The sequence below is a fragment of the Erinaceus europaeus genome, chromosome 3, assembly GCF_950295315.1.
Source record: "Erinaceus europaeus chromosome 3, mEriEur2.1, whole genome shotgun sequence".
NCBI classification, from domain to species: domain Eukaryota; kingdom Metazoa; phylum Chordata; class Mammalia; order Eulipotyphla; family Erinaceidae; genus Erinaceus; species Erinaceus europaeus.
This window is the reverse complement of record NC_080164.1, coordinates 63,080,497-63,092,414: the sequence shown is the minus strand read 5'-3', so window position 1 is coordinate 63,092,414 and position 11,918 is coordinate 63,080,497. Positions and strand designations below refer to the sequence as shown.

Sequence of the window (11,918 nt, the reverse complement as noted above, 5' to 3'; positions counted from 1 at the left end):
TATTTAAAGTAAAAGCCTAAGTATTTAAATTGACTAACTTCTTAAGAGTGTCAACGTGACAATTCTTCATCTCCAAATTAGTCCACAACAAAATTTGTTGTTTGTTTGGCACTGTAAATCTTCTGAGAAGCATTGTCACAAATGTGTGTTGACTCTTTAAGTAACTTGAGTTTGTTTAAAGTTTAAAGTAAAATTAATTAAAAAAAAATCAATATACTTTAGTTAAATTTGGTTTAAAGATCCTGACATTCAGAGATTGATAGATAAGGTTAAATAAGCTAGACTTTAGATTTACTTCTTTTAACCCTTGATAAGTGCTTATTTTGCCTTTTACCTGTTTCACTCTAATAAAACTTCTATTGTTTAAACCAAAAAAAAATTATTGGATAGAGACAGAAATTGAGAGGAGAGGGGAAAACAGAGACACCTGCAGCACTGCTTCACCATTCGAAAAGCTTGTGCCCTGCAGATGGGGACTGGGGGATTGAACCTTGGTCTCTGCTCTGTAATGTGAGTGTTTAATCTGGTATGATAATGCTTGACCCTGATTTTTTTTCTTCTAGTTTATTTATTGGAGAGAGACAGAGAAATTGAAAGGGGTGGGAAAGATTGCAAGGGAGAGAGACAGAGAGACATCTGCATCACTGCTTCACCCCTTGTGAAGGGTTAAGAGTACACTAGGTCCAAGGGCAACAAAAGGGAATAAATAAATAAATATTAAAATTCAAACAGAGCCTTTTAAAATAGATATCACACACTTAGGGTGTGTCTCAATTTTAACTGAGTGTGACAAAAGACTAAAAGAGATATTATTGATATATATAAAGTTGTCAAGTACCTTCTCATTTAAAAAGATAAAATAAACCTAGATAAACAAAAAATAACTTGTCAATAGTTATGCTGATAAATTTCATGCCTAAAGCTTTTGCTCTGGTACCCCTCTATATATCTTTCCACATTAAAAAATATCTCATTTATTTCAAGACAGTGTCAAAAGTCTATTCTTGATAAGTTGATAGATACATATGTTTCTGATCTGATAAAAAGTTTAATATTTGATAAATCCTTATTAAACAAAATTAGTCTAAAGATGTCATTATAAGATGGTGTAAAATAAAAGATTATTTTAAACATATATGACTTTTATAATGAGTAAAGTACTATGATCCTAACATTAAACTAAGTTCTAATAATATGCTTAAATTGTTTGATTTTAAAATTATACTACAAAGATGATAATCATTTTATTATTTAAAAGGCCTTCTAAAATTATATATATTTAAACAAATTCTAAGTCATTAGATTATCAATTTTAATATTTTTCCTGGCCTTGTGTATGTCTTGCTGGTCACAAATAAAAGACTACAACCATGACAAGCCTTCACATAAAGAACCAGCCTTTCATATGGTGAAAAGTTTTCTTAAAATAAAAAATTCCCTATATGTAGCCCAATTTCAGTTTATGTGACTTAATAATGTTTTTATGTTTTTCCAAAGATAACAAAATCTCAGCTGATTCCAACAGCCTTAGTAGTCTTTACTGATGGGTCCTCCTCAAAGACAGGCCATCATTAAACATGCTAATAAAACACTAAAACAGACAATTCATGTGTTTTGAAAAATAAAAAGAGGGAGACAGGACCACAGACTCCACACAACATTCTTAATAGAGCACTCTTTACCATTAATATTTTAAATTTGGACACACAAAGAAAATCTGCCAGTGATAAGTTCTAAAAAACTACAACTAACAGTAGATATGCACTGGTTAAATGGAAAGACCCCCTGTCAGGGTCCTGGAAAAGACCAGATCCCATCCTCATATGGGGACAAGGGCATGTTTGTGTTTTCTCCCATACAGATAATGATGCTCGTTGGCCACCAGAGAGGTCCATCCAACAAACGGAAGAGGAGACAAAATGCCTGCAGATGCCGAGACCTATGAAAATTGACAGAAAGGATGGAGAGGCTGAGGCTTGAGATCACCCCGGTTGTTGTTGATAATGATTATACCGGAGAAATTAAGCTCATGATCTCCTCCCCATATGGGGTCGCTGCCATTACTAAAGGTCAACGGGTGGCTCAGCTACTCCTCTTACCCTTGACATCCACAGACAACCCCAGCTGCAAGAAAACCCAGAGAGATAAAGGCCTTGGCTCCTCTGATACATATTGGGTACAAACTGTCTCTAACAATAAACCCATGTTAATATTTCCCATGACATTGATACCCTTCAGGCCCAGATTAGCGCCATAAGCGCTTTCTCCCTAGATACTCCCGATGTTGGGAATTTGCGCAATCTCTAAAACAGGGCTTAACATCTCTCAACCCTATTAATTCTACATATTCTCATATCACTGGGAGGCATTGTTTTTGTACTAGTAATTGTTCTGCTTATTCTTCCAGTCCTCTTCAAGCTCCTCTCCAGATCCATCAGACAGCTCCAAACCGAATTCCACCACTTTAAACTAAATAAAAAAGAGGGAAATGTGCCGCCCCGTCACTATCGCCAGGGAGCCTGACAAGGTCATCTCCTCTGGACCTGCATTCAGACTTCAAGGAAGCTGGGCAGGAGGATGAGAATGGGTTGACGCATTCTCCCCGTTATTGCTACAAATAATTATACTGTCACAATTGATTAATAGTGCTTTGGCAGTGCCTGGTGGGAATGGAGAATCAGAAGCACCCCCTCTCCCTTACACAGGGGCATATTTGAAAGTTACATTATGAAAGTGGGGAAGGTGGGTCAACATAGATGGACAAAAGAAGTCATGTTATGACTTGCCCCTCAAAGAAAGAATGCAGAGATTGAGGCCTCCCTGGTACAAGTTGACGTATTGAAACAAAGAAAGATTAATAGTTAAACTGTACCAGACCTAGATGAGCAGTGGTCCACGACTAGGCAAAGATCTGTATGCTCCCCCATAGAAGATTAATGATAGAAATAGCCCTCAGCAAAAGCCAAAAACAATTCTGGGTATGACCTCCCCTGAGAACAGGGTGATATTAAGTACTGTGCCATTCTTTACAGTTATAGGGGAGTAACATGTAGCATGCCAAAGCCACAAGACTAAGCTGGTTGTTTAGGCAACCTGAATGTAACCTGAAAAAAGTATAAAAGCTAATGCAGTTTCACTATTAAAATGAGTCCAGATTCACCCTCCAATAGAGTGTGGTGTCTATCTGTTCTGCGCCGACTCCTGACCCACCCGGGAGGTTGCCTTCGAGACCCCTGACCCTCCTGCTGCTCATCCACTGTGGTGGTCCGCGGCAAGAGACCCAAAGCATACTAGTACACATGTCGCTGTCTATCCCTCTCTCACACAAGTCTGTTGGTGCCTCTGTCCCACAGAACTTGTTTTTCTCTCTACCCCCAGGGCTTGATGGAGAAAGAAGCACATAGAAAACACCAGTCAGGGAGTCAGGCGGTAGTGCAGCAGGTTAAGCGCACGTGGCGCAAAAGGCAAGGACCCGCGAAAGGATTCCGGTTCAGCCCCCAGTTCCCCACCTGCAGGGGTGTCACTTCACAAGTGGTGAAGCAGGTCTACAGGTGTCTATCTTTCTCTCCCCTCCTCTCTCCATTTCTCTCTGTCCTATCTAACAACGATGACATCAATAAAAATAATAACTATAATAATGAAAAACAAGGGCAACAAGAAGGCAAAACAAATAAACATTAAAAAATTTTAAAAAAGAAAGAAAACATCAGTCAGGCGGTAGTGCAGCAGGTTAAGCACACGTGGTGCGATGCAGGGGAGTCGCTTCACAGGTGAAGCAGGTCTGCAGGTGTCTATTTTTCTCCTCCTGTCTTCCCCTCCTCTCTCCATTTCTCTCTGTCCTAACAACGATGACATCAACTACAACAATAACTACAACAATAAAAGACAAAGGCAATAAAAGGGAAAATAAATATAAAACCAAAAAGAAAACACCAGTCAAAGGTCAGGCAGGATAGCTCACTTAGGTAGTGCCCTGCTATGCCATGTATGCAACCCCCAATCCAGCACTGCCCCATGTATTGAAGGAAACTGTTGCTGTGGTTTCTTTTTCCTTTTCTCTCTGCCTGCCTCGGTCTTTCTATCTGAAAAAGTTTACCTGGAGCCCTAAAAGTGACAAAGCCAAAAAAATAAAACAAACAAAAAGCCAAGGAGCACCAAAAAGTGGTACAATGGATAAAGCATTGGATTCTCAAACATGAGGTCCTGAGTTCAGCCCCAGTTAGTCCAAGTGCCAGAGTGATGCTTTGGTTCTCTTTCTGTTTCATAAATAAATAAATATTGGGCTGGGTGGTGGCGCACCTGGTCGAATGCACATGTTACAGTGCGCAAGGACCCGGGTTCGAGCCCCCGGTCCCTACCTGCAGGGTGGAAGCTTCACAAGTGGTTGCAGGTGTTTCTCTGTCTCTCTCCCTCTCCTCCTCCCCTCCGGATTTCTGGCTGTCTCTATCCAAGAAATAAATACAGACAACAAAAAAACAAACAAACAAAAAAATAAATCTTTAAAAAAAAAGGAAGAAAAAAAAGGAAGGAAGTGGCTGGAGGACTTAAGCACACCCTTCAGTCCTGAAGTTGAAAGGTCTGCACCCAAGGAAGGATGATATGAACCACAGGTTGGAAGAAAAGGTTTGATTGTAGAGACAGTGCAGGTCAGGATGCATTGGATTGACCTTCCGTGGTGCATCCCGTGAGTACCCATTCATTGGGGAAACTGACGATCCTTCCTAGCCGACTGAATCCACATGGAGCCCAGTCACTTTCAAAGCCATTAACTGGCTACGGAAGGGCAAACGCTAGAAGAAGTACCGCAAGCCAGGAAAGTTTTACCAGCAACAGGTCCCGCCCATTTCCGGCGCGTGACCCGGAAGCGGAAAGGAGGCCCCGAGTCTACCTTCTATGCGTATCTCCTGCGTCGTTCCCGCTCGGCTGCGGCGGAGAACGGCGGCGGTTCGCAACGTGAACTGAGTAGTTTCCGGGCTCTTCGGACCGGGAGCAGCTGCAGCCATGGCGGATGTAACCGCCCGTAGCCTGCAGTACGAGTACAAGGCGGTGCGTTTGGGCTGGGGAGCGTTAGCAGAGTTCACTGGGGGACCGCAGGAAGGGAGTTTCAGCCTGAAGGCCTGCTGATGATCAACGAGAAGGGGAGGGGAGACCCGAGGGGGCGAATGTGGGGGTGCACTTGCATCTGAAGCGGGCAGGATGGGCCAAGATCTCTGCCCGCCGGGCTTGTTCCCGGCCTCCTTGGCACTGTTAAACTCTACCCTTTCCACATGTCACCCCAACACGCCCAACACTTTCCCCAGATGTGCGTTACTGGCGGCAGTGTTAGCGGCAAGGACTGTGTAGCTCTCTGTTTGGCTGTGGGGTTTAGGCCAGCACAGTGCTGTGTTCATGTGTGTAGCGTTATATGTGCTATTTCTTAGGGGAAACAATAGGTTTTTTTTGTTGTTGTCGTTGTTACTAGTGATTTCTCAGCACCTAAGGCACTCAGATTCTTCCTTTGTTGTGAGCCATTGGTGGCCTCATTTCCTGCATTGTAGAAGTTGGACCCATTCATGAGAGAGTTTCCACAATGTGATCTTTTCAGAATTCGAATCTTGTCCTCCAAGCTGACCGCTCTCTCATTGACCGAACCCGCCGGGATGAACCTACTGGAGAGGTGTTATCCCTCGTTGGGAAGCTGGAGGGAACCCGAATGGGAGACAAGGCTCAGCGGACCAAACCGCAGATGCAGGAGGAGAGAAGAGCCAAGTGAGTAGCAAGGAGGGGAAATGGTGCTCCTCACATCCAAAGTCCATCTTTCCTTGAGCAGCATTTTTGCTGGAACACATGGTACAGAAAAAGACACCAGTGAAGTCAAGAAACTTGGTGATGGACGAGGGGGAAACAAAAGAGTTAAGGGTCTTTAATTCAACTAATGAACCTGAAGTGGAAACCATCTCCTAGACCTTTTTTTCTGGCATTTGTTTCTTTTTATTTATTTATTAGATAGAGACAGAAGTCAAGAGAGTAGGGGGAGATAGAGAAGGAGAGAGATACCTGTAGCCCAGCTTCACCACTTTTGAAGCTCTCCTCCTGCAGGTGGGGACCCCGGGGGGCTCACACCTGGGTCTTTGCACATTGTCATGTGAGCCACTACTCAGTCCCCAACATATATTTTTCCATTCTATAGAGTGATCTTAATTTTCCACATAGTATTTTCACGACCTTTGCTATTTCTTTCTCTCAATAAAATTTTTCTTCCATTATTAACTCCCCACTTTTTTATCATTTCTTCTATTATTGCCCCTTCCAACTTACTCTGCTGTTTTAACTAATGTTCAAGGATCTTCAGTGTGAAAAAGTTATTTTAATTGGTTGATATTTATTATGAAGAGAAGAAAGAGAATGAGAGACACAAGAGAGAGGTCAGAACACTGCTTAGTTCTGGCATAAGGTGGTACCAGGGATCAAATCTGCCATCTCTGGGGTCTCACTCATATATAAGATTTGTGCTCTAATAGGCCCACCTATCTCCCTGATTCCTGAGACTGTTTCAAAACTTTAAAAAATTTGAACTTTATGTTAACATTACTTTATTGTTGATCTTGGTCATCTCTGTGTCTTGTTCCTCTTAATGATAAAGTCTCAAAAATGCATAGTTCTGGACTAGGGAAATAGCATAATGGCTAGGCAAAAGACTTTCATGCCTGAAGGGCTAAGGTTGCAGGTTCAATCACCAGTACAATAAGCTAGAACTGAGCAGTGTTCTGATATCTCTATTTATTTATTAAAAAATATTTTATTGATCTCGGCGGAGGTGCGCCAGGTTCCATGGCTACTTCTCCTGGGAACTGAACACGTGTGACTCTGCTAGCTGGTAAACTTTTACACCCCTCTATAGCCATGAACAACCTTTACCAGACCTGGGACTAAACTTTTGATAACTATATCCAGACTTTATGGACCTAGTGTACTCTTTTTTTTTTTTTCTTTAAATATTTATTTATTTATTCCCTTTTGTTGCCCTTGGACCTAGTGTACTCTTAACCCTTGACGATAAGTGCTTATTTTGCCTTTTACCTGTTTCACTCTAATAAAACTTCTATTGTTTAAACCAAAACCAAAAAAAAATTATTGGATAGAGACAGAAATTGAGAGGAGAGGGGAAAACAGAGACACCTGCAGCACTGCTTCACCATTCGAAAAGCTTGTGCCCTGCAGATGGGGACTGGGGGATTGAACCTTGGTCCCTGCCCTGTAATGTGAGTGTTTAATCAGGTACGATAATGCCTGACCCCGATTTTTTTTCTTCTAGTTTATTTATTGGATAGAGACAGAGAAATTGAAAGGGGTGGGGAAGATTGCAAGGGAGCGAGACGGAGAGACATCTGCATCACTGCTTCACCACTTGTGAAGCTTTCCCCCTGCAGGTGGGGACCAGGGGCTTGAATCATGGTCCTTGAGCACTGTAATGTGTGCACTCAACCAGGTGTGCCACTGCCCGGCCCCATCTCTCTTTATTTTTGAAATAAAATATTTACAGTTTGTAGATCCAATTTTGATTAGTTATACTTAAAATGAGCAAATACATCATTGGTACTTTGTATTGTATGACTTCTTTTCAACTTTTATATATTTTATACGTTAGGAGTCAGTGACAGTAGGTTTATTTGGACATTCATCTTTTCTGTATATAAAAAAGAAAGTGATAGGAAACAAGTTAAAATATGATTGTAGGGATAGCAAGTTAGCTCACCTAGATAGTGTGACTTTTTAAAAAAATTTAATTAAATTAATTAATTTATTTTTGCCAGAGCACTGCTCAGCTCTGGCTTATGGTGGTACAGGGGATTGAACCTGGGACTTTGGAGCCCCAGGCATGGGAGTCTGTTTGCACAACTATTATGCTATCTACCCCTGCCCTTTTGTTTTTTATTTAAAATTTTTAAAAAATATTTATTTCCGTTTGTTGCCCTTGTTGTTTTATTGTTGTTGTTATTGATGTCATCGTTGTTGGATAGGACAGAGAAATGGAGAGAGGAGGGAAAGACAGGGGGAGAGAAAGATAGACAACTGCAGACCGGCTTCACCACTTGTGAAGCGAATCCCCTGCAGGTGGGGAGCTGGGGGCTTGAACCGGGATCCTTACACTAATCCTTGCACTTGGTGCCATGTGTGCTTAACCTGCTGTGCTATCGCCTGACTCCCAGTGTGACTATTTTGTTATGTACAGAACCTAAGTTCTACCCAGTCACCCACCACACTGGACAAAGCTTTGTCTTATGGCCTCTTTCCCTCTGTCTCTGTCTTTCTGTCTGAAAAGAAGTCAACTCTGAGGGGTAAAGCACTGGTGATAGTAACAACAACAAAATATGATTGTGTTGTCATAAAAAGTAAAAAAAAAAAAATCATCTTTTAGTTTATCTAGTGAGACAATGACAAGTTCCCTGTTACTCTGATCTTATAAAGAAATACTGCTGCAAGTGACTAAGACCAGATAGGAGCCATTCAGTGCTTTTCCATATTACTCGTGTGCCATACAGCTAAAGAGATGAGGATAGACTTAATTTAATCTTGCCTTTGGGAGGGAAGGCTTCCTGTTCAACATGATATCCTGTGTCTTTTAGGCGAAGAAAGCGTGATGAGGACCGGCATGACATCAACAAGATGAAGGGTTATACTCTGTTGTCAGAGGGCATTGATGAGATGGTGGGCATTATCTATAAACCCAAAACTAAAGAAACTCGAGAGACCTATGAAGTACTACTTAGCTTCATCCAGGCTGCCCTTGGAGACCAGGTAAGGCAGCTAGAGGAAAGCATGATGAGGACTGGCATAATAACAAGAGGAAGTCTTATACTCTTTATCAAAGAGCATCAAGGCCATGCTTAGGGAGTGAGAGAACCACAGCTAGGAGACACCTGAAGAATCTTGTCTCTGGATTTTCCTGTGTGGGCTATACCAATTTGAAGAAGTGGCTAATGTTTATTTTATGTGGGGGTAGTGTTTTTCATTTCTTTTTCAATCTTCATATTAACTCTGAGTGCTCTTCATACTTAACAGCTAAGTATTTTTTCATGGATCGCATTTAGGAAAAGATTTCTACAGAAAGTTACTCAGAGTCATGATAGGAACCCGAGTAGTCTTTATTTGGACCTTTACACCTGTATGCTTAGATTGACTCCCTTTATGGATCTCTGGTGAGATGGATGTTAAAGGAAGTGAGGATGAAAAATTGCCAAAAGTTTGTAGAGCAGAATAACTCAGTGTCTCAGCTACCTAGAGACATGTGACTGACCATTGTGGAAGTCATGTCCTTCAGTTTCCTAAGACGTTTATTTCTTCCTTTCTTTCCTCCCCCCCCCCCAGGATTTTATTTGATTACTAACATGCAAAAGGAGAGAGGGGGAGGGGAAGGGGAGAGGGAACCAGCATCACTCTGGCACATGCAAAGCCAGGGATAGAACTTGGGACATCATGGTTGAGAGTCCAACACTATCCACTACACTACCTCCTACTCTTCCCTTACCTTCCTTTCTGTACTCCTTCCTTCCTACCTTCCTTCTTTCTTTCCTTCCTTCCTTCCTTCCTTCCTTCCTTCCTTCCTTCCTTCCTTCCTTCCTTCTTGAGTACTATTCAACTTTGCTTATGGTGGTGCTAAGGACTGAACCTGGGATTTTGGTGCCTCAGGCATAAAATGTTCATATAACCATTATGCCATCTCTGCAGCACCACACCCCTCCATTTTCTTAAAAGGAGATGTGTCTTTTAGATGTCTGAGTCTTGGTAACAATTCTAATTAACATTAATAGAATTTATCAGAATTTAGTATGATACAGGTCTCAAATAGCTATGATTCTTCACATTCTTTTGTTGTATAAAGTTGATCAGTGATATTTTGTATGTCATTGTTAATATATTTTTTCCCACCAGCCACGTGATATCCTTTGTGGGGCAGCTGATGAAGTTCTAGCTGTCCTGAAGAATGAAAAGCTTCGGGACAAAGAAAGGCGAAAGGAGATTGACCTTCTGCTGGGTCAGACAGATGATACCAGATACCATGTATTAGTGAACTTAGGCAAAAAGATCACAGACTATGGTGGAGACAAAGAAATCCAGAATATGGGTAATTGAACTATAGATCCTGACCATATGGACTGGTTGCTTGTCTTGATCCATGTGTGTAATCTTCTAGCATCATTCATTAAGAACTTTGAATGTATCAGTGAATTCTTGTGGTGTGTGTGTGTGTGTGTGTTTTAAGGTTTTAATTATTGAGAGAGAAAACAAGAATGAGAGCAACACTCTGGCACATGCAATGCCAGGGATCAAACTTGGAACTTCATACTTGAGAGCCCAATACTCAGTGGCAGTCTTGGGCTGCCTCTGTTTGGTGTTTAATCAAGAATTGCGATTAATGGACACCAGATACCCTAGATTCCAGGAGACTTTTTTCCCCTGGGTTACTAGGGACTTGTTTACTTATTTATATTTATGATTAACAGTGGGTTAATTACACTGTATAGTTCCATACCACACTAAACCCTCACCACACCCACCACCAAGGTTCTGTGTTCCTTCCTCCCAAAGATAAAATAGATAACCATCATAGTCTGGAGGCTTTTCTTACACTGGAACCTTTTTATTGTTTAGCATAGGAAAGTCTGAACAGATGAGAAGAGCTTAAGTAGTTGTACAAGCAGAGCTTTGCTCTAGCCAAGATTGACAGGTGAAACATGGGTGGGTGACTCTTACTTTCTTCTTTACTGCCAGGATTATCACAAGAGCTTATCTGTTCTCATCAGACTTTTGGAGGTGGGGGTGCAGAGAGACAGAAAGAGTTTAAGAGACCACAATACCAAAGCTTCCTTCAGTATGGTGGGAGCCAGGCTCAAACCTGGATCTTACACATGACAAAGTAGCACACAGTAAAGGCAACTATTTTGCCAGCTTCCATCCCCACCCCGCCCCAGACCACCCTTTTTTCACCACCTCACCCCCTTTAATAGAGGGTGAGAAGTAGTGAGATAAACTGCATCAGTGTACCACCACTTGTGAAGCTTCCCTGTGCAAGTGCTCCCATGTGATGGTGGTGGTGGTGGGGCTTGGACCCTAGTTTGCAGGCATGATAAAAGTATGGCTTGGGTGACCTTTCTCTCTGCCTCCTAGATGACTTTTATTATTATTATTATTATTATTAATATTATTTTTAATGTTGATGGCCAAACTGTCTTTGTGAGTCATTAGAACTCAGGGAGAGGCAAGTCAGCAGTTGGGGAGGAAATTCGTCCCATGGTGCTTGATTTCACTAACTTATTCACTGTTTTCTTTTTCTGATCCTCATTGTTCAGATGACAATATTGATGAGACCTATGGTGTGAATGTACAGTTTGAATCTGATGAAGAGGTGAGTAATAAAGCCAATGAAATCTGTTTTGTATTAAGATCATTAAGGCAAGAGGATTGTTTCTCTCATAAAGAAGTTCCCCAGCTTAAGCCAGGTAAACTTGAGCATAGCAACCTGGGAGGTGGTACAGTGGATAAAGTGTTAGACTCTCAAGCATGAGGTCCTGAGGACACTCCAACGTATCACATGTGTCAGAGTGATACTCTGGTTCTCTGCCTTCCATTAATAAGTGAAATATTTGTTTAAAATGAACATAAATACTACTTTGTGGGGAGTGAAAGGCAGCTCATCTGGTAGAGTATACACTTAACCATGCACAAAAGGACCAGATATGAGCCCTGGCCACCACAGAGGAGTGCCTGCACAGGGCGGTTTCACCAGCAGTGAAGTAGTGCCATATTATCTCTTTGTCTTCCTCTCCCTAGATCTCTCTTCCTTGCTGCCTCTCACCCTCTGTCGAAATAAAAAGACTGCCACTAGCAGAGGAATCATGCAGGCATGGAACCCCAGTAATAGCCCTGGTAGCAAAATA

At 41.8% G+C, this 11,918-nt stretch overlaps 1 protein-coding gene and 1 long non-coding RNA gene across 2 annotated transcripts in view; one reads left to right on the top strand and one right to left on the bottom strand.

Moving 5' to 3' along the window:
* Positions 1 to 1,498: 1,498 nt before the first annotated feature.
* LOC132537668 (uncharacterized) lies at positions 1,499 to 4,668 on the bottom strand. The gene is made up of 4 exons (XR_009549132.1): positions 4,555 to 4,668; positions 4,359 to 4,443; positions 2,381 to 2,469; positions 1,499 to 1,939 (listed from the first exon to the last, which is right to left on the bottom strand). It is a non-coding gene; the product is annotated as an uncharacterized LOC132537668 (long non-coding RNA).
* A 214-nt stretch (positions 4,669 to 4,882) lies between these two features.
* The window catches only part of SNRNP200 (small nuclear ribonucleoprotein U5 subunit 200), a 47,922-nt gene continuing 40,886 nt past the window's right edge, over positions 4,883 to 11,918 (top strand). The window contains exons 1-5 of the mRNA XM_060187298.1: positions 4,883 to 5,046; positions 5,585 to 5,748; positions 8,607 to 8,778; positions 9,913 to 10,105; positions 11,331 to 11,386. Coding sequence (XP_060043281.1) covers positions 5,002 to 5,046; positions 5,585 to 5,748; positions 8,607 to 8,778; positions 9,913 to 10,105; positions 11,331 to 11,386 — 630 coding nt within the window. The 5' untranslated portion in view covers positions 4,883 to 5,001. The remainder of the gene's footprint in view (positions 5,047 to 5,584; positions 5,749 to 8,606; positions 8,779 to 9,912; positions 10,106 to 11,330; positions 11,387 to 11,918) is intronic.